General features: G+C 34.1%; 1 protein-coding gene across 3 annotated transcripts; it reads right to left on the bottom strand.

The window, feature by feature from the left end:
- Nucleotides 1-475: 475 nt before the first annotated feature.
- Nucleotides 476-25,394, bottom strand: ash2 (Set1/Ash2 histone methyltransferase complex subunit ash2). Of its 3 annotated transcripts, XM_068774994.1 has the most exons (10): nucleotides 25,130-25,394; nucleotides 24,789-24,967; nucleotides 23,541-23,688; nucleotides 21,761-21,957; nucleotides 5,798-6,012; nucleotides 4,943-5,120; nucleotides 3,737-3,893; nucleotides 3,236-3,359; nucleotides 2,439-2,693; nucleotides 476-1,297 (listed from the first exon to the last, which is right to left on the bottom strand). In XM_068774994.1, exons 1-10 carry the CDS (start codon nucleotides 25,282-25,284, stop codon nucleotides 1,193-1,195), a joined length of 1,713 nt encoding a protein of 570 aa, XP_068631095.1. In that variant the 5' UTR covers nucleotides 25,285-25,394; the 3' UTR covers nucleotides 476-1,192. The 3 variants fall into 3 exon arrangements, with proteins under 3 accessions (XP_068631095.1, XP_068631093.1, XP_068631094.1); XM_068774992.1 differs by lacking the exons at nucleotides 21,761-21,957; nucleotides 23,541-23,688; nucleotides 24,789-24,967; nucleotides 25,130-25,394 and adding an exon at nucleotides 11,289-11,376; XM_068774993.1 differs by lacking the exons at nucleotides 21,761-21,957; nucleotides 23,541-23,688; nucleotides 24,789-24,967; nucleotides 25,130-25,394 and adding an exon at nucleotides 11,085-11,231.

The following is a 25,394-nucleotide window of genomic DNA, read 5'->3' as shown; positions in this document are numbered from 1 at the left end:
AAATCACAAACAAGCCACCAGAAATCTTATTCTATATCCAACATGAACTAGTAAGAGTTTTTTAAGTGATAATGCAGCTTAGGAACGACTTGTTTTAGAGTAATATTAATGAAAGCCACTAAGTTTGTAGGTTCCTCTCTGGTCAGTTTGCATAAGGAACCTTTATAATCACATATCGACCTTTATAACCAAAATGGATAATATCACAATCACGGCTTTTTGGTGGCGTGTCTTAAAAATTGAAACACAAACTCAATAATAAAAAAAATAAGAAAAAAATTGTTTTTTCTAAACTTTTAATGAAAAATAAATTTAGGAACATTTAATGAATTAAAAAACGATATTTTTAACAGGTCAAAACTATTTTATTTAATTTCAAAAAAACGTCACGTTTAATTATAACCAAAAAAAAATTTTTTTTGAGGTAAGGGTTTCAAAAATTGGAAACAATTGTCGAGAATGCATGCCTCCAAAAAATAAGTGACTTTAAAGACCTGATTATAGTAATTTATATAAGAGTAACTAATACAGGCCGAGGCAATAATTATACACATCCATTTTAAGTTAGAAAGGTCCAATATATAGCAGTTGCAGACTGCATGGCGGAAGTAACTATATATTGGTCCCTTTCTTAGGATGGACTTCCGCAAAATAACGCCTGAATCCATTAGATATATACACATCCTTTTTAGCCATTTATGATCAAATTTTCCTTCCACTGTTTGAGCACGGGGGCCATGAATTATGATGATTGAATAATGTAGTACTTGACATACTATTCAGCACGGTTGATATTATAATGTATCCATCAAACATTGTTAAATTTGATTTAAGAAGAGCAACAATAGAGTTTCAGTCTCTTCTCATCAGATTAGCATTCCAAACAGGTGATACCTTACAGACATTTGATAAAGTTAATAATGATTAACGATTTAAAAGTGCCTATTTGCATTTGTCGTCTACATGTCATAGGTGAGATATGACCTAAGATTGTTTGATTAATCTGATACTATATCCTTATGAATGTAAGTAGTAAATAACACTGATGTAAGACAATTTTCATTTTCATTTACACTTTTCACATATGTTTACTACATACATGTTTAATACCTCGGAGGTAGGTCACAATGTATCACATCACATGCATGGAAGCAATCAAGTCAATTAACACCGTCGAACGGTGCGCTTAGTATCAGAGGTTGAAGTTGTCCAAGCGCAGCTTGCCTTCATTCTCGGTCAAGTAGAGAAGATCCGCCATTGTCTGTTCACATATAGCTTCCTCAGCTTTCTCGGACATCTGAAAAATTAATTAATCAATAATTATTATCTTTTTTTAATACAATCATCTTTATCTATTTGTATGAGCTACATTACATCATTGTCAACGACCCATTGAAAAGGTGAATTCCATAGAAATATAATGAAAGACAGTGCTCATCAATATTTCTACTTGAGTTTTGCTGACAATTTTTATTTCTTGATTTTCCTAGGAAGAATCCGAAATATTTTAAATTCAATATATTATCTTCATAATTTCAAATCTTTTTTATCTTAAAATTATACCTTTATCAATAATCATGTATATTATTTTTATTTTTTTTCTCTGTAACAAGGAATCAATAGACAGACTATGAGCATATGTGTTAGAAGATAATTAAATGTTAAAGTATATTCCCCCCACGGGCTTGATGTTGTTTTAAAAGTATTATTGGTCCAAAAAATTTTTTAAGCCGATACAATATAATTTGCGGGATTGCCAGCTGCATGGCCGGTTGGTAAGGTTGACTATCCAGTCTCGCACATTTTTAATTAAAAAATTAATTGTTTTGGTGTTATAGATAAACTAATTTCAACATTTCACATCTTAAACCAAAACACTATTTTTTATTAAAGTTTCAATACACATAGACACCAGTTTAAATATACCTATATATAACAACCATCCAATGCAATATTGTAGTATCAAATTGCCAATTCAATTGTAACCCATTATATGCAAATGTGGCCATCACTCATGTATATGTATTTTAAAGTTTTATATATCCTCCATATTATATTTAGAGAGTATCATTTACATTACCTATCTAGCTTGCTTGTCTGAAGTGACGGTATTTGGTGCATGTTGCTTGTACAACCGACAATTGTTGGGGCCGAGAGGATCTCGAGTGGCGACCACTAGCTAGTAGACACGGCGTGGTAAGCCCCATATTAGATGAACCAACGACATAGTTAACGTCGAAGGAAATCGCTGCATGCGGGCAGAGCATGACCATCATGAAGCGTAGAGCGAGAGAGAGAGATAGAGAGAAGTGATCGCAGAGGGTGTCTTGGCTGATATGATGATGATTTATATCCCAAAAAAAATAAGTTGGCCTTTGGTTCTTAGATCAGAGCACTACTAGTGTTCCTCGACAAATTTACTAGCAAACAATACTTACAGGTCTATAATTATACTCGGATGATGGTGGATACTTGAAGTTTGGTCCGAAGTTAACACTGACTGTGACATTTTTGTGCAACGAAACCGTCGGATAATAGCAGCCCTGGTAGATATCAGTGAATGCCTCTCCCTGGCACTCCCCGTTCTTGAAGAACAGAATCCTGCTCGCTGTCAGGGGCTGCAGATTGTTGAGAGATTCCTGGATATTGTCCTTGTCTTCGTAGTATAGATGACTCTTGAATTTTACTAGAGGCTGGGGACAATTGAACCATTATAAATGAATTGATAAATAAATACTGATAATATATGTTATAGTGATAATTTAAAATATTGCAGAACAAACGTTTTAAAAGGCATCGACAATTTAAATAATAAACTTTTAATGTCGTTTCTCTATTTTCAGATAGGTTAGGTTAATGGTGTAAAACATTAAATGTATGGGGTTATTATTACCTACCTACCGTGTTTAAAGTTTTAAAAATAGCTATCTGTTTAAGAACAACGCATTATTGTTCATATGAAGCATGTACCTACATAGTCAAGAACAACTGTCCCATGTGTGTATATATATATATATATATATATATATATATATAGGTACTAGCTTATACTCGCAACCAGATAGGATTACAACCTATTAACATTTACACAGGCCATGAATGAAATGTTATTACCACGAAAAATTCTTTATACATGTTGCATTGAAAAAAGCCGTTGCTAAAAATAACCTATAGTATTTACCGGCAGGACGTCAACGGTTGAACTAGATCTTTGAAAGTCCAATGGAGAACTTACCCTGTCCTTGTAAGTGTTGGGCGTGTATTTAGTAGAAGCGCTGTCTGGCAACACCACCAGGAAGCCGAGCGTATCGCCTTCTCCATAACCATTGCTGTAATGCTTTCCGCGAGATTCGTGAAACCTGTAATATAAATTAGGTAGAGTTGAACTGTTATTTGACATAATTATTAGCAAGTTGTAAAAGGAGATGTCACTAATTTTTAGGTTTATACGTAAAATGATTTTTAAATTATATATAAGCTATTTCGTTATAATGCTAGCGGCTATAAAGCTATAAAGCTAGTCAGAAGACGATGGATATAAGCTGCTTCCTAACGGTTCTATTAGAAATCGATGGAGCAAGATAATGTCCAGTAATTGATTTTTAGCAAAGAGGCCTCTTTAAATCAACCATCCTTTTTAAACCTTAAATAAAAGATTGAGCTAATTCAGAGGTTTCCAAGCCGTTATAAACAGCTGTCTTCTGCATGGACTTGTATATTAATTAGTTTATAGTACCTGGTGCCCTTGCGGCTTCGCCACGAGTAGCCGAACTTGTCGTATCCGAGCGGCGCCTGCAGGTTGGCGTAGCGGCGCCCCCATCCCAGCCTTGTCGCCGCGCCCTCCGGCATCTCCTCCACGCACGCCTCCCAGTACCACGCGCCGCGAGATACGCCTGTCCTCACAAAACAAGATCCATCAGAAACTACAATATTACACTAATATTTTAAAACAATATCTCATACATTTTAACATATTGGTTTAATAAGGCCAACAGACAACAGGTACAAATTGCATATTCTTGTCTAGAGTTCGTCTCGGGATTGTTTTGGCACAGTGTTGCGTTACATCTTGTCAAATATATCTTGTCTTGTCTGGTTTTACTTTGTGTCTATGCTCACTTTGAACGAGTGGCGAACGGGAAGGTTGCAGAACAGAGGTGGATCTGCTTGCCTCTGCTTCTTTTTGAGAGAGAAAGAGAGGTATCGGTAATACAATGCGCCGCTCTACATACCAGTCAATAATCTACCAGGGCTGAATTTTGCTTGGCAGTAGAACCAAAGACTTTTTTCGTTGCAGTGGGAGAAAAGAGTCCGTACTTGTTAGTAAAAGATTGCTTGGTCCTCTTGGACATAGGATGATAGACCATGGCGAGTTCAGGTAGCGTTAGGTGAAGAAGCCAAGCAGTAAGGTACTGTAAGTTCCGCCATGCTTTAATTTGGAACGATAATGGAAGATATTTCTTTTTAGATAATGAGTGGGTGGCCTTCGCTGGCGAGGCTGCGGATGTAGAAAAGCCTTTTCATTGCCCTGCCTTACAGCCTTGCACGGGGGAAAGAAACCCCGGAAATTACAGTTTGCAAACCATCAGCGTGATAATATAGCTGGAAAATTTACATGTACTGACACCATAAGAGTGATGACTCGATATAGAAATTTTCGTGGATTAAGTTGATTCCAGAGCAAAAATATATCTAAAGTAATGATGATGATGGCATGAGCTAACAAAGATATTTACAGTGCCTCGGTAGGTTAACCAAGGAAGGAATAGAGGAGACCAAAGCCACCCTTGACTACCGTCATCTTAACACATCGCCTTCAAGTCGTTATGAATGGATTATAATGAAAAAAAAATCACGTAAGGAAATCCTAACTAGTGTATTGACCAGGGGAAAAAATTCTGACCCTGAGTTGTACCCAGTAAGAATATTTACGTGAACTTACCGTGGGTGGCGCGAACCATGCAGTAGCCTTTCTCGCCGGTGACAGCCAGCCGGTCTTCTGCGACCTTGAGCTGCGGAGCCCGGTCGTGCAGCGCCAGAAGCACTACACCTGGACATAGCGAACGGTACAGCCAACCCGGGATCGGCTTGCCACTCCACTCGTTGCTCTCGTCGAACTCCTGGATCCATACAAATTTAAATTAAAGCAGGCATTTACAGACATTTTGGGTCGTAAATTATTTTAATATTACAGTAAGCTCGAAATGCTGATCTGCTGGGAAGAATCCACCAGAAACTGGACAGTCGCTCTTTTTAAATTAAACTTAAAAATGGTTAAGTTTAAGTATACGTCATATAGTCAACTAAGTTAATGAGTTAACAAAGTTCCCCGCATTTCGTTCAACTAAAATTTTATTTCATAACAGAATAATTATTTCAAAATTTATTTTTAGTCTTTCCTTTCAGGCTAAGAAAAAGTAGGTATCTCGTAAAACTTTATTTTACATACGGTACACTCAGATCGATGACACAAAGGAAACCAAAAACTTCATTGGATATAATTGACAGTTCGTTTGCAAAAAGTATCTATGTACATAAGGTTTACATTAAAAAGATAAGCTTCTTATTTCTTTCACTAGGCTTCAATAGATTAGTAACTCTTTGTGAATACCTATGTACAAGACACTCCTATGCAGTATCAATGTCAATTATAATATAAAATATAAAAAACATTATTAAACAAAATCTAGTAATTTGTTTATTTATTTAGGTACACCAGCAGTACACAGAAATAAATAATGGTTCAATAAAGATTCAATTGAAAATTTTAAATCAATTTTTATACAAAAATTGTCACCTGTCTAAACGGGGCATGCGGATCAGGTTCGGCAAGTATGTATCGATAGCCGTCCTTGTTGAAGGGGTGTTCAGTTGGGTAGCCATGGGAGGGTAGTTTGAGAGCGTTGAGGTCGCTCGCACGACCCTTCTTTCCCACGGGGGCTCCAGCTTCCAGCCCACCGACCGCAGGCCGTCGCTTCCCCTGTCGACCTTTCACGTTACCGGCAAGTGGTACTGAAAATAATGACATTATCAATCTACACATCATCGGGTGTTACTACGCAGTGACACTCAACCTTAACCTAAAATCACGTATTAATCATGATTACAGTTTAAGTTATTTGTTGTCGACTCCAGGGATACGAACTTATATAATTCAATTTGCATTAATTATATAGGATTGTTATCGTTCTTATTATTTGCTGACAAGCATTATTAGAAATCTTTTTGGGAAGGCTTATTTCAAACAGTAGCTTACTTCAACAGATATGATATTAATGGTGATTAAGTTTCTTGAAACAAACGATCGAGGAAGTTAGGTAGTGGTAGTAGATAGGCGTGGCGATTATGATACATCCCCTTATAAATATCTTTGGGGAGGTAAGGCCTCCCTTGCAGTGGGCGTCTATGAGCTAAAACGACGGTAAGATAGTGAACAATATCTTAGTTTCCGCGCTAATTACAAATTGAATCAATATAAATAAGAACGTATATAAACTATGAACGGAAAATAACTACCAAAGACTGATTTAGTATTTCCTAACCATCTCGTGATATCCTGGCGTTTTAAACATGTTGCAGCGACCGGAGTTTTTATTTATTTATTTAAAACCTAATAAAAAAAGATATGTAGAATTAGAAGACCTATTTAGTCTCTAATAGATACTGAGATAACTCATAATGCAACGATTTACTATTTATATTAAAATATATAAAGAAAACTGTTTCTCTATCATTTAAAAAATTTACCGATTTCATATAGCTTTTTTTTATACTTCCTAATAAAAGATAAAAGATTTCTACGAAAATATAAAAAAAAATTCCAGTGCAACTAGCATTATCATTGCATCACGATATATAAGTAGATGAATAATCAACATTTTTTATTTGCATACATTTATATATCCACAAAATATAACGGACAATGTTTTGTATCAAAAACCATTAAAATAAATATTACGTATTCATTATATTATTCGCAATTTTTTTTAAGTTTCGGATTCGTAATACTGGCCTATGACATTACAATAAACAAAAATAAAAAAAAAATTGGATTACATACAAATACATGGCGAGAACCTACACTAGTTTAGTGTTAATTTAGCTGTGAGGGCCCCAGTTACTATCCGCTACATTCATATAGTCATCTCTCCATATATATATAATTTGACAATATTTGACATATGTCCAATTATTTAATATGTTTGTGGCAACATACATGTCCCGCGATGATATTTACCGCTTATATGACAATTATTTTGTCAACACGATACAGCCGATGTTTTAATAGCTCCCGTTTTTGGAGGACATCTCGTTCAAGGCGCCCCTCCCCCCCCCCCCCCCTTACCATGTTTAACCCTTTCGCTGCTGAGCACATGCAGGGATGCGCAGTGCCCTAGATACGTTGACTAAAATGAAAATAGATACGGAAAGCATCGCCCATCATTTCTGTCGTTTGCTCGCAGGGTGGTAAGCAATGCAATAAAAAATAACAAAACCAAATAGGAAAACTTGAACCAAAATGAATAATATGCACATGTAAAAGAACTTATTAAATAATAATGAAATGTAAGACAAGAATCTAATGTATTAAAAAGTCTAATCTAAACAAACCTGTGATATTAAAAGATAATGATAGAAAATGTAAGAATAAAATAAAGATTAGAAATAAAATTGTACCTAGCCACCTAAGAGTAAAAAAGATGAGGAAAGGAAGCAAGAAGGAATGAAAGAACAAAAAATAATTGCAAGATATTGTAAAGGATAAGAGGAAAGAATAAAAGAAATTGAGAAGAATGAAAGTGAGTGTAGAATAAAGATAAAACCCTAAAAAAAATTATTTGTAAATAAAGTCCTTGTCCGAAACAAAATAAGAGTACGTAAAAAAAAACCCTTTCGCTGCGAACAGCACCTTCTGGCCCTCAGCTATAGAGGCTTTCTCTCAGCGAACAGCGCGTTCTGGCACCGTACATTTCTTCACACTATCGTGTCAATAATTGCATGCTCATGGTCATTAATTTGTTTGTTACAAACGCGATAGCTGCATACGTTCCTTTGCGGATATTTTGTCACATAACCAAATACAATTGTTCATCAATTTTGCCCCTGTCATGGATAAATGGCTGAGAGAATAATTCATTTTTAATCGCTCCGCAGCGAAAGGATTAAGGACAGGGGCTTTATTAAAATAAAGCCCCTATCCTTGTCCTGTTTGTCATGTAAACATGACTTTTTAATTATGATTTTATATTTGCGCTTTCCGGTCGCGACTTTCACAATTTCTGTTACTACATTTCATTCAACACATTCTCTTTTGTTCTCTTACTTTCATTAACATTCTATACACACATCGTCTCTCTTCTTTCGCCACACTGTTTTGTATCACAGTTACAATTTAAAATTCGTATCGTTATTTCTATTTTATGATTTTATTTCTCTGTTTACATTTCTTTTTATTTTTCCGACCTTATATCTTAATCTTAATTCTTATATTTATTTATTACCACTTTTATAACTCTTTTACAGTATTCAAGGAATTTATGGAGTCGTTCCTTATTTCCCATGAAGCGATGACACCACTTTCGACCCTTTCGTTTATCTCCACCTCACACTCCCGTCTCTGTCTTACGAATACGGGACAGCTCGTTATTGAGTGCACCACGGTTTGGCCCACCGCTGGGATACTGATGCACACGGAACTCTGAGTTTAAACCTATAATACTTGTACTCAGCAGATCCTGTGCGTCCCTTGAACATCTAGTCCAAAACCGTTTTCAGCTCCAGTGCCTAACAGGACGTCACGGCGTCCGGGAGTAACATCCTCGTTGTCCAAGCCGTCTCGCCTTCCACATACCTTCTAAGCCGCTTCCAATTGGTCTTTTTGGAAATATATTTGGAAGGCCTACGTTCAGCAGTGGACATCATGCAGCTGTAATGATTATGATGAACACTAGATTGGCCAATGACGCCATCATTCAAGATGTCGTCCTTTTTAATTTTAATTATGAAATAATTACGTACGTAATGATACAATTTTAAATACTTTTTAATTGTAATTAAAAAAAAAATCAATTCCATCCATCTTAAACGATTTCTTTACAGAGTTATTATTTCACAAAGAAACCATTTTAACTGCTTTTAAGCTATACCGGTATATACTAAATATCCGTTCTTGAAGTTGAACTTATTAAAATGAGCGCAAATTTTTTTGATCGTGTATCAATTTCATTTGAAAATCGATATAAACATACAGAGTACTCTTTAATAATAGATAATAAATTAAAAACTGATCTTCATTTTTGAAGTTCTTTCAACGAATATCTGAATTTAAAAATAAATATTAACCATTTACGTTTAATTTTCAGCTTTATTGATGTAAGAAATGCGTATTTTTTGTCGTTCACACTGATCACTTGTACATGTCATATTTCTAGAACAATCTATTTTCAATAGAAACTAAAATCATGGCCACCCCTTATAAATAACATAGTGTTTATGTAGAACGTTTTGTTCCTATTTTGAAATAACTTCTCCTCGGAAAAAGAATTATCCATTCTTCAAAAGTTTTAAAAGAAAATTCGGGACCTATTGGCGGAAGAATTGACGCAATTATCTTTCACACTACTTATATATCACATATAAATAGTATATATATATATGAGCAGTGGTAACCTAGCGGTAAGGTACTGCCACCTAGGACGATAGTAAGTCGGGGGTTCAATTCCCGAAATTTAAACAATTCACAATCCATGCATTAATTAATTTTGGATTGCCACTGCTCACAAACAAGTTCACGAAGGAAGGCAGGAGCGTACTTTGCGTACAACACTGCGATGGCAAACCCGTTTGCCAAGCTTGGCAATTATGGTACATGACCGCTAAGATATTTTTGGAGGAGTTCCATGCCTTGCAGTAGGTGTCTTTGGGGTGAAAAGAAGCAACGATGGTATATTTTTTATTTAAATTGTCCTCAGCCCTCCTCCCATACTCCCCCTGACCTTCGTGGTTGTAATTATATATTCATAAAATCTATTATTCCCACTTTTAACATTTGTGGTATATTCAAAATAAAATCGAAAATAATTCGATATGTTTTGATAACTTTTTCTTAAAATAACTTCCGATATTAGGGACCTCTTGTACACCCCCCCACCCCATCTGATTTTGAGACAGGGGATAGGGACAGGGCATTTACATTTTTGTTTTTTTTTTAATAATTATTTTATCATACTCTTTTATTTCTTTACTATTCTTTAATTCGTCATCGTTTTACTTACAAGCCGTTATGAATAGAGTTTTAATAACTAGAAACAGACTCAAACTATAAATACTACAAATACATTACATTCGCATACCATATTCAATTACCGGTTTCATTTACATGCATCCACTAATAAAGCTGCGATATGCTATGACTCAGTATAGCTACTGAAATGTAATTAACAATATTGATTGCTTTTATGACTATTACGTCGAACTAAATTTAAATTAAAAATATCTTAATTCAAGTAAGCGTCAATAACTTTAACATTATACGCAGTAAGCTAGCATCGACTTTGAATTTTGATCCGAGAATAGCCGGTCAGAAAACTCAACAGTTCCTCTTTTTAATTGAACAATGTTTGATGTGTACATTATAATATCAACCATGTAAATAACTCAACACAGTTCCATACATTCCGATCAACTAACAAAGATTGATTAAATAACATATAATTATTCTTGTAGTAAATTGTCTTTGTAACGTCGTGAGTTGACATTTTTATAAACATACCGTTATGGAATAATAATCAATACCGCTTCGATAGTTACGTAATCAAATAAGAATCGAAGAGTTCATTTCTAAATCTATTTGTTTTCCCACTAACGGAATTTTACAAGGTGGTTCATGCGAGCAATGTGACGCAGTTACTCCAAAATTTATGCACAATTAAAACGTTTTAGAATGTTAGAATACACACGTTAAAGTAGTTTAAAAATAAAACGACACGCGTCGATACGACTGGCAGCAGACAATTGCACTGAAGCTGTTTTTTTTTTTTAAAAAAAAAGATGCAACGTAATATCAAATATCGTAAAACACTTACGTTCCATGTCGAAATGCGTTTGCCGAAATTCATTGACCGACAATGTTAGTGTACGAGGTGCCGAGATAAGATAAGAACGCCACTTCCAAAACCGAATTGTACACAATTAGTAATTTATTGTAATCCTATCGATACCACGCAATTAGAAATTCAAGGCCGAAACGACGATGCACATGTGAGGAGAAATTAAAAAAAAAAACTCACCAGCCATGAAGTTCAAGGTTGTATATATAGTAATAATCGATGGAGAAATCGCGGAGGCAACGCGTCTGTGTGAGCGTTAGCTTGCAAGTAACTACGGCACACAAGCGCGCCTCGGCCGACGCGTCGGTGTGGGTGAGAAGTCCATGTTTACAAACACAGCGACAGTCAGAACAATGTCATTTATTCAATACTCGACTGGTCTAGTGTTTTATGTGGGGCGCATTCGCTGTCTGCATTTGGCCAAATGATGTTCGCATTAAATCTCTCATATTCACCGCTACTGTTTCTCTTGCATACTTTCAAATCATTACTTCATATATATATTTTATTATAATTGTAAACCACATTTCTATTATTTTAATACTATCCTATGTAATAGACGTTAAACTTACATAATTAGTAAAGGTTTAACAAATTATTATAATCTCATTAAGATATGTATAGTTCGTAACGACATTTCCTTGTTCAATAAGTACATAAAATATAATTATATTTACTTTTATTATAGAAAATTAAATAATAGTACACATTTTCGATAAGCCTATATTTTAATTAAATAAATATTATTACGAAATTCAAACAATATGACCACAAATACAGTTCAGTATTTACCTCATGCTATAAATAGTCCGTTATTTTAATGACGTCATCACAAGCCAATCTCGATAATGAAATGAAAAGCAACATTCTTCCTCTCTTTTACACACATGATTATAACATTGTTGTAAATAATTATAGCCAATTGTTTACAATTTTACAATGTCCCTTGTGATACCTTACAATCTAATATATAAAATTCTCGTGTCACGGTGTTCGAACTTGAACTCCTCCGAAACGGCTTGACCGATTTTTACCAAATTTTACAAGCGTATTCAGTATGTCTGAGAATCGGCTACTATCTATTTTCCATACCCCTAAGTGATAAGGGTAGTCCACCCCTAAATTTTATTTTTAATTTTTTAGACAATTTTTTTGGTTTTTATTTTATTATGATACAGCATACAAAAATAAATACAAACCTAAATTTTCACCCCTCTACGATCAACTCTTATCTTACATTTGTTAATTAAAAACTTTAATTTTTTTTGCAAAACAACTTTTGCGGGATCAGCTAGTAGAATATAAAGAAATCGGTATCTTTTTTTTATAAGTAACCTAATACATTATAAAAGATTATTAAAAAAAATACAAAATTACACAGTAATTTGGTATACAGTACCCGGCGATAAATATTACACATGTAAAGAAACCTTTGGAAAGATACAATCGGCTAATTTCGGCTTCGTAGAGCGTTAAATTTGTTTGAGCGTTTAAATTGGCTCCTGAACTCTAACGTAGATTAAAAAGAAATTCGTGTACGTTTCCCTTTTGCCCACCTTTGGGGCGTTGGGAAACACTGCTGTAGACTCTTCTTCCATAGTCAATTGGATGTCTCAGCTAATGGTCGAACTATCATTAATAATTTCAACTTCTGGTAACTAAATATATATTAGTATATTATAGATGAACTAGCTGATCCCGCAAACGATGTTTTGCAAAAAAAAATGATATTTTAATTTACAAATAAAAAATAAGGGTTGATCGTAGAGGGGTGAAAATTTATGGTTGTATGTATTCTTGTATGCTGTATCATAAAAAAATAAAAACAAAAAATTTCGTTAAAAAAAATAAAAAAAAAATTTAAGTGTGAACAACCTTTATCACTTAGGGGTATACAAAATAGATAGTAGCCGATTCTCAGACCTACTGAATACGCATATTAAATTTGGAAAAAATCAGTCAAGCCGTTTCAGAAGAGTTCAAGTTCGAACACCGTGACACGAGAATTTTATATATTAGATATATTATCTCTGTAGTTGTCTTAATATATGTAGCGATCGCTTTAAAAAATATAACATTACTTTTTTATCAATATATTCCATAATCACAAAGTATGCCGAGATAGCTAGTGCTAAATAAATAAAACGTAATGCTATAAATGTATATTTATATGTGACTATTACATAACAAGACGATATATCATGTGCGCCAATATTTATTAGGGCCATAAATATTTGGACACACACATGTTAATACATCTGTACACGTCGTAATGTATTCACATTTGAAAGACAGCTTTTATACTACTTCTACTCCGCTAGCTCAGTGACCCAAAGTGGGTCTTGGCCTCCGAAGCGAGAGACTTCCACTTTCCTCTATCTTGCGCCATCGTCTGCCATTGGCTGACATTCAATTCGCGCAAGTCTGCCTCAACGCGATCGATCCGGCAATACCTGGGTCTACCCACTGGTCTTCGACCCCTCGGTTTTTCCAGGTCCCTACCTTCACGCTCCGATCCGATCCCATTCGCTCCAAGTGACCAAGCCAGCGGATTCGTTGAGCTTTATATTCGCCAATGATATTATAGCTGTATAGCTTTTATAGAGTTCATATTTTATATAAATGAACGTTAAAACTAATTAATTTGATATATTAGGAAAATAAATAAATTTATGATATTATCCTATATCCGTTCTAGATCTCTCTTTTTTTATCAACGGCTAGAACAAATATCGGTAAACGTGCACCCTTATACAGAATGTGTGACCTCCACAATTCATATGTTAGTGATATATTCTCGTGCTCTCTCGTATCTTTTAAAAAACAATTTCGTTCGAAATTATTGAGTACATACAATGCAATTTAAACCATAATATAAATATAGTATAAATATATAAACAAACATAATATAAATATATAAACTATAGTCTTTGATCCCTGTTTAGTAATGTTTTTATTTTTATTTGTTTTTTCATTGTTTGACTATAAATCGTTTTATGTTCTCAGTGAGATAGTTATAAGGTAACAACTGTAACTAATTTTATATTTCTAAGCTTCTAAGTTTGTACTTTCTTACTGCCTTTTGTTACTGTCTATCTCCAATAAAGTAAATAAATACAGGTATAAGCCTCTTGTTCGCGCTTCCTCCATTCGCGTTTTCACTATCCGCGAATTAATAAAAATCGATCCATTCGCTGTATATAATAAAAGGATTCCAATATGTATCCAACTCAATATCCTTTGTAAATACCGTCAAATGAACTAATAAAAAAAGTGAAATATATCTGTGAGACTGGAGGAAATGTTAAAATCACAGCACATTACAGAAGCTTTAAAAAGTTTTGGATTGTGATATTTAATTTCAAATGTCTTAGTGAAGGTTTAAGAATGGCAAATGAGCTTTGCAATCTTTGTTAACATTGATAAGTTTATAGAACAGTCTTATTTTTAAGAGACAAATTACTAATGCGACTACTGCGTATCAGTCTGAATTGAAGAGGCTTTCAAAAACTTAATTTAATTTGATTTCTTGTATATGTATGTATACAACTATATATATATATAAATATATTTATTTATATATACATATATGTATTATTTTGTCACCTAGGAACGTATCCCTTATAATCAGTATTAGCGACATATTTATGGAACATATACCCAGCGAATAAAGAGCATTCACTGTATCGTTTTTGAATATTTCACATTTTTAATAATGGTAGATTTTTTTCAGCTTGCATCTGCACAAGTGTTTTCCAACCTTTTTTGTGCCATGTTTCGCCCCAATATAATTTATATTTTTATTATTAAATATATATTTAATATAATTGTATATATTTAATATAATTTTATATAAATATTTAAAGACTTTCGGTTAAACTCGTTTAGACATACTCTAATATAAGAACAACTTGTGATCGGGAATGTAAATGAGGGAAGTAAGGATGTGGGAAAGAAGATCAGAAGGCGGAAAATGAAAGATTTTGTTAAGCATATAAGGAAAGATAAAAATAAATTGTGGGGGAATAAAGGAGAAAGTACAATAAAAATCGAATCGTACCTCTCTGCCCTACACATGACATGGGAAACAAGAAATCTCCTTTTGGGGGGAGGGGCTAAAATACTAGAAAAACTCGTGTAGAGTCCATTTCAAAATTGCAGCTGTGGGACCCGCATTGGGAAACACTGATCTACACTATTTCTTTACTGACGTTCACAGATTCCACGGATTTAAAGATGCTGAACGCTTGTTTGCCCAAACCTTTACATAAGTTACTGTCGAGGACTAACTCGGAAATTTTGGCTCGAGTTTTATAGGTCATTTATAGGTCAATGTGTACGATCCAATAACAAACTACCAAGCGATGCGGTAAATTTTTCTCTTAGTCCAAAAAAATTATGAAACACTCGCTCTGCCAAAAGGCATAGTACTCTATTTCAGAACATATTCTGATTGTTCCAATTTTAAGAAAAAAAATTTTTTTTGGTTAACATATTCATCAAAAAATATTACAGAGTTTCTTGTTAATTCTTCTTGGTAAGTGGCGCAGTACGAAGTAAAGTATACTTAATTTTAAGCTGACGATTATAGAGGATTGTAATGATTTTATGTAATAAAGCTATTTTGACTTTCACTTGCATCATTTACCGGTTTGGGGGACCGTAAAACTTTAGATGGGCGGTCTACAAGGTGACCGGACACGAAGCTCCCAAGAGAGGACCTCGGCTTGGACTGCCACTCATACGCGTTTGGTATTTAAAATAGGTGGCGCATGAGAGAGTCGAAACTCATGCAACTTGTTAGAACTTCAGCAACGCTTTTATCTAGGATGATCAGTGGTTATCCTAACCTATAGGTTCCTGACCGTCCTTATCGGCATGGACGGCTTGTTTCTGCGAATCTTTGTCAGCCATCTATCTTACTGTAGACCAGTGTTTTCCAACCTTTTTTGTGCCATGACCCACTTTAGCTTTTCTAAAAAGTTATGGACTCTGATATATTCCAGAGAGGTCTATGGCTCGCAGTGTATTTCGTAAGTAGACTGAAACGACGAGGCGGTAACTTGATATAGTTTAACTTAATATGTAACGCGGCATGGGTAGACGGTCACTAGGTGGTTCCACAACATAGTCAAGTTCGGGAAACTAGATGCGTGCAGCGCAAGACTGATGTAGTAAGCTGATGTAGTCATAGTCTTTCGTCAACAAGATAATAATGATGATGTAATACTATAGGAGAAGTATAAGACCAAAATTACCACAGCGTATCACAAATCACCACCTGAATAAAGTATAAAAAATCTGAAGTTGTCTATACGCCATAAATTAAGAACGACTTAAGGGATTTCATTCAACTTTTTTAATAACTTGCCTAATCCTTTTGTAGAACGATCTTATACAAAAAATACGCAAAAATTTTCAGAAAATGTAATCACTAAATATTTGCGCATTTGACAGATCGCTGTGAATTTTACGCGTTTCACAGTTCACGTGCTGCAAATTGATATTGTCGTTGTTGTTATATTTATATTGACATCAAATCAATAAATAAAGTGATCACTGTGAAATATTCTGGCGACTGTCAACATATCTAATACAAAGGAGAGCGCCAGAAACAAAGGACGAATTCTACGATCGAGCCAGTCGGGGCTGACGGTAAAAAACAAAAAGGTACAAGTGGGGTAATTTAGGCAACAAAATTATGCGGGCGATATTGCGTGTCCTTCCCTTCTTCTTTCACGCAGCTGTCAGGCGGTGAGATGAAATAAAGTACGAATTACAATAGAGGCTCGTCCTTCAGGAGGCTTTATTCTTTCTTTACCTCGCCTCCAGGGTAGAACCGTCTAGAAATTACCTGTGGTACTTAAGGACAGATCTCAAAGAAGGCCGGGAGTTATTCGTCTGACCTCAAGGCTAGAACGAAGTGATGAAGTAGTTTGTGGCGTGAGTAACTGAGGGTATTTGCAAAATTCTTGTGTAGTGTTCGATCGAAGTGACCCAAACAAGTAACAATATTTTACATTTATTCATTTCTTTATTAGATTGCAAAAGCCAACTTCTGGCAAAGTCTGTAGATACAGTTAATTTAATAAAATATAAGATAAGGTATAGTTATTAAAACAATACAGTACTAAATTAAACTAAAGTGTATTGCGTCAAAAGTATAACGTAGGCAGCCTAGAACTATAGCGACCTTTTATGCGCTGCAAACTTACTGAACAATTGGGTCAAAGCAATAACCTACTTCGTTGTACTGCACTTCTATTGTTTCAGCAAAATTTTATAGCTGAAAACTATTTTTAATATTTATCATTTACTCACATCGTTTATGCTACAAATTTTATGAGATTTTAGTGTTAAATTTTACCCTCTTTATTAGTGCATTAAGTTTGAATTTACAATTATAATTAAATAAAATTTCACAAGTAGATTTGGAAAAATGAAAATATCTTTATCCAAGTAGGCATTCAGACAACAAAACAAGTTCACGCATTTCGATCAACTAAAAACTCTTAAATAAAATTTATTCAATAACATACTCTTATCTTATATTTAAAACTAAGAAAAAATATCTTAGATATCATGTAGAACTTTTTATATATGCATAGACCAAACCCCGTGAAGGATTATAAACTTTTCTAAAACGAAACTTAGGCGTTACGAGTTTATTTTTATTTCTTGTATTTATCACGTGTTTCTCACAATTTTTTATTTATGATTTTAAATTATGGCGCATATATTAAAAAATAGTTTCCACAATGCAATTAAAAAGCATCTTTCATGCGTGGAACAGTATTTTATGCGTAAGAAATTATCCTTAAAAAGTAACTGAAGAAACCACGCAATAATTTAATTTAATTAATTAGAAATTGCCAAATCGTACGTATTTTTTATCTCATTATCATTTGTGACAATATGCAAACTTGTAATAAAATGGGCCAAAATCGCTTACGTAGCGTCACTAATTTTTCACTAGACGCTTGTATGTCTCGGTTGCCAGATATAGAAATCCCTGCCTATACTGCTGCCCAAATGGCATTTGCAGATTTCGCGGGTTTTAAGTAGCAGGGTGCAGAGGGCGCCTAACTGAAGACCTCTTTTAGAGTAGCAAAAGCTCTTCCGGGAGAACCTAGTTTCACTAGACGCTTGTATGTCTCGGTTGCCAGATATAGAAATTCCTGCCCATACTGCTGCCCAAATGACATTTGCAGATTCCGCGGGTTTTAAGTAGCACGGTGCAAAGAACGCCTAACCTGAGACCTTTTTTAATGTAGAGAAGAACTCTCCCAGGAGAGCCTCAGCTCGGACCGCTACATAATCTATTTTACCGGATTTGGAGGCAGCTGGGATCTTAGATTACTTCGGTGAATGCTCCATGGAGTGACTAGAATAAAGGTTTTCCATGAGAGGACTTCGGTACGACGCTAAAGCGCCCGAGAGAGCCGAACCTCGGCTTGGTAGTTGCTATTGCCTGGGTGATATCACTGTTACTACTTCTGAAAGCGTAGGGGCTGGAAGAAAAAGCGGCAGGAGAAAGTCCAGCCTCTCCCAAGTATGATCAGGTTGACGTCCCCTGTGATATACGATCTGACCTCGTCTCCGATGAGACGAGTTGGTTATCTTATGATACAAAATCCTTCATACTAATTTTGTTATTGATAACTTCATCAAATATGTTCCAATGCGATTGAAATTTTGTTATACTGAACAAAAATATCACTTGAGAGTACCCTTTTCAAAATTATAATTTATTTTCGTATTAATTTTAATATTAAAATATTTAAATCACTACACTAGCGGTTTTCTTTTTTAATCTGTAAACATATTGTGTCTGTATTTTAGAGCATTTATTTATTTATTTATTCAATTTACAATTCGTGTAATGGCGGACTTAATGCCATTAGGCATTCTCTGTCAGTTAACCTAATTAACATGATGTGTACAAAATAATTAATTCAAATTAGCATAATGAAAAAACGAAATTATTTATAATGAGAGACTATACGAAATATATTACATTAAAATGTTTACTACGAAATTATATTAAAAATATTCGTATATGCTTACGTTTATTATAGTACTATTATATAATTTATTTGGCTGTGATAAATCTTAAATCAGGGATCTACACGTAAGCCCACATTACAAGGTGGATGCCGGCTAAAATCGGCGCTGGTACACGCGGGTCGTCGAGTAGACGCCGGTTAATTCAGGCGCTGGTAGCGAAAGGGTTAAAACTGCTTTCCATATGGCAATAGCAGACCCTCGGATCGAGGGGTCGTAGATTGCTCTCGGCTCCAGCGAACTCAAATAAAAATTTTTGATAATTATATTAAACACCAGGAATTGTCTCAATTTGATACGCGTTGCATCTGTTTGTTATTTTATATCTTAATAGTTGTCGAAACCATTATACCTCATGCGTTCAGGGAATCACTTCACAGATAACGTTCACTATTGTGGGAGACATTCCGGTGTGGTGACGTAACTGTCTTTGTTTATTAAACGCACTGGCCTGGTAGAACTTTTGTAATAGCGACGAAAAAATCAGATCGCATTATAAAATATAAAACGCTTTTTCAAAAGAGGTCCATAGCATAGAAGCGGTATACTCCTTGCCAACTGTTGATGATTCGAGTAAACATACACACACGCGGGCACACATGCACGCACGCACGCACACGCACACACGCGCACGCGCACACGCACACGCACGCACACACACACACACATATTGATATTATAATGTACACATCAAAAACTATTAAATATCATTTAAGAAAAGCTATTATTGATTTTGGCCGCCTCTTCTTAGTGTGGGCGGTGGTAGTTTTGCCTATGTTAAAATAATCGACAATTCAAAAGCGCTTGTAAATGCCTACCTAGAATAATGATTTCTTGAAATTAGATATTTTTCATATTACTTTATCCAAGGAATGCAAAAAGGGACCATTGACTGATACTTTTGCACTGTAGGAACTCTACATATGTAGTGGTGGAAAGAGATCGGTGTACGATACTTTTGGCTGATGAACTTGCAGGTTTGGGAAACCCCCTTGCCTGACATTCTGACGTTCCTCACCGATCACACTCCTCGCCCTACTTAAACAATATATGCTCCAACTAAAGCACACCCAATTTTTGGGTGCGGCTGTCCGCTCCTTACCCGTGAACAGCGTGAGCCCCCCCTAAGTTAGATCCGGATCTCTCCTAGGCACGCCTGTGGTCCACATTGCTGTCCTAAACCGTACATACACAACGCAACTCTACTCGGGTAGAGCGGATTACTACGTGCGAAAATCTTCTTGTACCTGGAATGCGTCCACCTAATGTTTTAATTTTTAAGTTCACGGATCGAACTCTGCTCCGATGAGGTGTAAAATCACCCGGGCTAACAGCTTACAGCATCAACATCAACCTACAATAAGTAATCCAATCATAGCTGCTGCTCCTGGCTGGCCTAAACCCTTCGGCAGATTATAGAAAGATTACTGATACTCCTCTGGCTTCTACCCCCACTGTATAAAAATTGACTGTGAATTTATTTCAAGTAATTTCTTTGACAACAACACAGAACTAGTATACTTCAGTTCTATGTTCTTCGGTATATATGTTGTAGAACAGTATGTTCTATTAACACTACATGTTTCAATGTTGTTGTAAAATAGCAGTAACTGTGGTCTAAAACACATCACCGCCATATTGAATATAGTACATTGGTTATAGGTGTAAAAACTGTAAAGGAATGAATGTATAGCTCATTTGTAATGTATGGTGTGTTCACCAGTGTCTCCTGACGTGGGGCCCACCCCCACACAGGGGCGCAATTTGTTTCTTAAGGAGGGCAATTCGAAAGTGTACTCGAAACAGGTTTAACCATTTCGCTTTAATATATAAATTATGAATGTAACGTAGGGAGGCGTAAGAATTTTAAACTATATTATATTGTGTATATATATATATATATACAATATAATATATATACATGTAGATATTTCTGAAAATAAAGTTTTTGATTTATCTACATTTTCCTTAATTGCGCTATACCTTAGCCTTTCTAAATTTTTTAAATTCCATATACATATATACATATATATAAGTGTATATGGAATTAAAATTAATTATTGTTTATTTCTCTCTGCAGACTTACTGCCAGAAATTATTGGCCAGTTGTCACATTACTATAAAATTTAATTAATATAGCATATTTCAGAAATACGCTTTATACAGTATGATAATAGGTGTAAAAGCCTTAAAACATTTTGCTGATAAACGAGCTATACATTCACCCCCTTAAAGACTACATCAATCACAAAATTTATTCAGTATGGAAAGTTTTTTGTTATAAGATTGTCCTTTTAACACCTAGACATTGATTATAATGAAAAATAAAATTTTGGATTTATAATACAACTCACCAGCTTTCCTGGACAAAATAATTTTATTCAACAGCCACTACAACTGCAAAATGGTGCATTAAGAGAAAGATAAACAGAGGATATTGCAGAGTAGTACCTCACGGGAGGGAAAACAAACCTTGCAGTTGGAGAAGAATTTGTACCGATAGAGTCCAATGGAAAGTTTGGAGTAAGGCCTATGTAAAGATAATCTAACAACAAAACCGAAAGTATATATCAATATGTTGCACTTACTTGTGGCAATCCCCATATCAGTCACCTTCAACTGGCCCTGCTTGATCATGGCCTCGTAGTTGGGCTTAATGGCCGTGGGCTCCATGTTGTAAAGTCCAAACATTGGTCCTTGAGATGGATCTTCTTCATAAGTGAACAGTATTTGAATGTCTTTAATTAATGCACGTTGGACTGTAGCATACCATGATTGTGTCACCCTAGGATAATTCAAAAAAATATGATTATATTTTTGAATATTTATGTCACACAGAATAACTATATTTTATTTCGAATAAACACACACTTCAAATTCTTTTTAAGAAAATTATGACATTAATAATGAAAAGTCAAGCTTTCTACCGTTTTCTTTTTAATTTAGAAGTTTTCTACCTTATGACAGGTAATATAGCAAAAATTATGCAATTATTAATAAGTTTTATTTTATAAGACATATAGTTAAATAAAAAAAATGTCACGTAAAAAAATTTGAAATATGATTTTTCTTCTTAGAAACTTTTATTTTTAATATAATATTTTTTATATAATAAATATTAACAATAATATACAGTGCCAATTATAATATTTTTAACAAATATTGTATATTTTTATGTATTGACACAGTTGAAAATACTTCATTTATAATCCTATTAATTTCATAGATACGAAATTTTAATAGGAATCACTGATTCTAACACAAAAATGTATTTATTTTCTATTTATTTCAAATGATTTAAAATTAAACATACAATTTTCACAATAAGAAATATGTGTAACAATAACTAAAAATTTTTATAACTATAATATTATTATATGCTTAAATTAAAGGTGCGTCAATAAATAGGATATAATATCTTTTTGTGTTAATCCTCACATTTTGATCTATAAATAAAATTACTATAGATTATACACTTCAATCGATACTAATTTTGAACTATTACTCTCAAATAATAACAATTACAAAGTAACCTTGTCAACTCTGTTCATGTTCTATATTTAATCTTAAACTTCTATTCAGCAAGTACTTTACATCTCAATATCAAAGCTTCAACATTAAAAAAACACACTACACAAGAAAAGACTGGTACATAGCATTAGAGAATATTAAAAGTCTAGGAAAACAAAAAGAATATTGGAACAGCTGTGATATAATATACCATGTGATATAATATATATATTTGCAACCAATTTAATAATAAGAGAATGTAGACTAGGAATATATATAAAGATATAAAGTTTATTTTTTTCTTGCATTTTCATAGACCATCAATAAGCATGCAACCAACCTCGAAGGCTGACTTTTCTCGGAGTGAGCAAGAACAAGGGGCTCCCTAATACTCTGAAGTGTGTGGGTACGTTTTTATATGTATTTTTCATATTTATGAGAGTAAGTATATAAAACAAGTACTTTTTTTGTCAAAATAACATAAGCCTATGGTTAAAAACTTTCTTATAAAATATGTAGTGTGCAAGCAAAATCTCAAATGAAATGATGCGGTATCTACTTAGACAATAGATTATATTTTGTGGGAAAATTAAAAGACCTATTAAAACATCCAAAAAATTTTGTAAAGGCCACAAGGTTGAATATTTAAATTACATGGAAATTTTTGCATGCTGCAGTGCTCAAAGGTAATTGCAACAACTTCCTGTTACTTTAACTGTCTTTGGTCCACCTAGCAGGGGGAATTAAGAGAGTTTGTAATAGCCAGCTCAGAAGTTACAAGAAACAAACATATCTAAGTTAAGCTTACTATGTAAAGCTCTACTATAATATACTATGGCTTTATACACAAAATTATACCTTCGAGGCATTGTAGTCATTGCTTCCCAATATTGATCGATATATGGTATTATCTCCCGATCTTTGCTAAACAACGTTTTATTAGTACCCTCCTTAGCACTTTCTTGCTTCAGATTTGCTATTGCTGTAATACACATCTGTGGGAATGCTGTGAACAAAAGAAAAAAATTGACTCGCTGACCTGATAGACGTTGTTTGACATAATTATCAATAATCAATTTATACCTTAATAATAAATAAATTACAAATAATTTTCCAAAAATACTGGTTTTTTTTTATACATTATCATTTCAGCCTTAGAATGTCTATTGCTTGACGTAGCCTTATCTATAGATTTCTAATAGTACTGGTTGGTGGAAATCCACATCTAATATCTTTCAGCAATCTTAACAAAGGTTGTCTATCTACTTTATAGGTAGATGTTGTATGCTGTGCTTGTCTGTCCATGATCTCTCTAAAACTTTTAGGCCCCAATGGCCATTAGTTAAATTTTGATACAAACATATATGGAAAATATGAATTAGATAGCACAGACACAACAGTCATTGGATTTTTCTGGCATAAATGTTAATTGAAAATTTTGGAAATGATTTTATGTTCTTATAATCATCACAATGCGTTATACAATTTCTGCAGGTTTGGAGGTCAGGCACAGATGTCACTTCACATAAAATTTCTTTTAAACTAAGAAAACTCAAAGGCTTTCCTAGAAGCCTTGAACTGCTATATATTGCCATTTTTCTGGTTGGGAAAGGCACAAAAGTAATCTCGGAATGACTAAGGTCAAAGGGCCTCTTCAAAGGTGACCTCAGCTTGGCTTACTCATCAATAATACCCATTTAGCATTTAGATTCTGAAACACCCAAGAGGTTTGAATCTCAATTTGATTGGTTACTTTTATGTAGTTAACATAACTACAACTTCAGAATGAGATAGCGCTTGGCTTCTCCAAGCGCTATCTCATTCAGCCGAAGAAATTATTGGAAAATTTACAAAGACCACTTTTTAGGAGGTATGGATAACACTATAATGATTCTATCATCATAATTATAAGCCATTGGTTAATTAAATATAAGTACTAATGAGGTATCTTTTCTATAATTTTTAGTTACATACTTATTACTTGTTATACTTAATTTTTTAAGCACTAAATATTGTTCAATTCAAAATAATTAAGTGTATTTTTGTAACTTAATATAATTTTCTGTGATCAGTTTCACAATTGTTTCAAAATTAATTATAACTTACGGGCCTGATTCTTCTTAAAAGTCTCGAGTCCTGTCGGTGAACAGTTCTTGCAGATGAAAAGGTAGTTTGTCATGAAAGGAACTAATTTTCCAAGTTGATATCCAATGCAGGACTCATGGAACCATCTGTTACATGATGCACACAGTAGCTCCACTATGTTTAAATTTCTATCTTTGCCACTGAAATTTATAAATGAATAAATTAGAAAAGAAATCATATACATCATTTTTATATATATTTAAATTATATTACATGTATACGAATATTATATGTACATAAAATACGAATTATTTCTTAACATCTAAATATTTGTTTTTGTCTCTTATAATAGTGTTTCATACCAGTAACAAGTGCCTTGTGACTCTCCCGCGCTTTTGTTTTTATTCTTATCGCTGTTGTCTCCGGCTTTTTGAGATTCAGAATGCAAGTTCTGCGTGTTGTTGGAGGCAATATCCATATCGAGTGATTTTCGTATTCCTTCCGATAATGATGACATATTACATTTTATAGATTTATAAATGTTTATTCTAATACAACTTTACTCATAATTTACTTCATTTAATTGTGAAAATATAAAATAACTGTAAAATTACATTTCGAAGCAAT

Source organism: Battus philenor, unplaced genomic scaffold (assembly GCF_028537555.1).
Source record: "Battus philenor isolate CCGP_79_NKW_IND1 unplaced genomic scaffold, ilBatPhil1.0.hap1 SCAF_8, whole genome shotgun sequence".
Classification (NCBI taxonomy): Eukaryota; Metazoa; Arthropoda; class Insecta; order Lepidoptera; family Papilionidae; genus Battus; species Battus philenor.
This window is presented reverse-complemented; position numbering and strand designations above follow the sequence as displayed.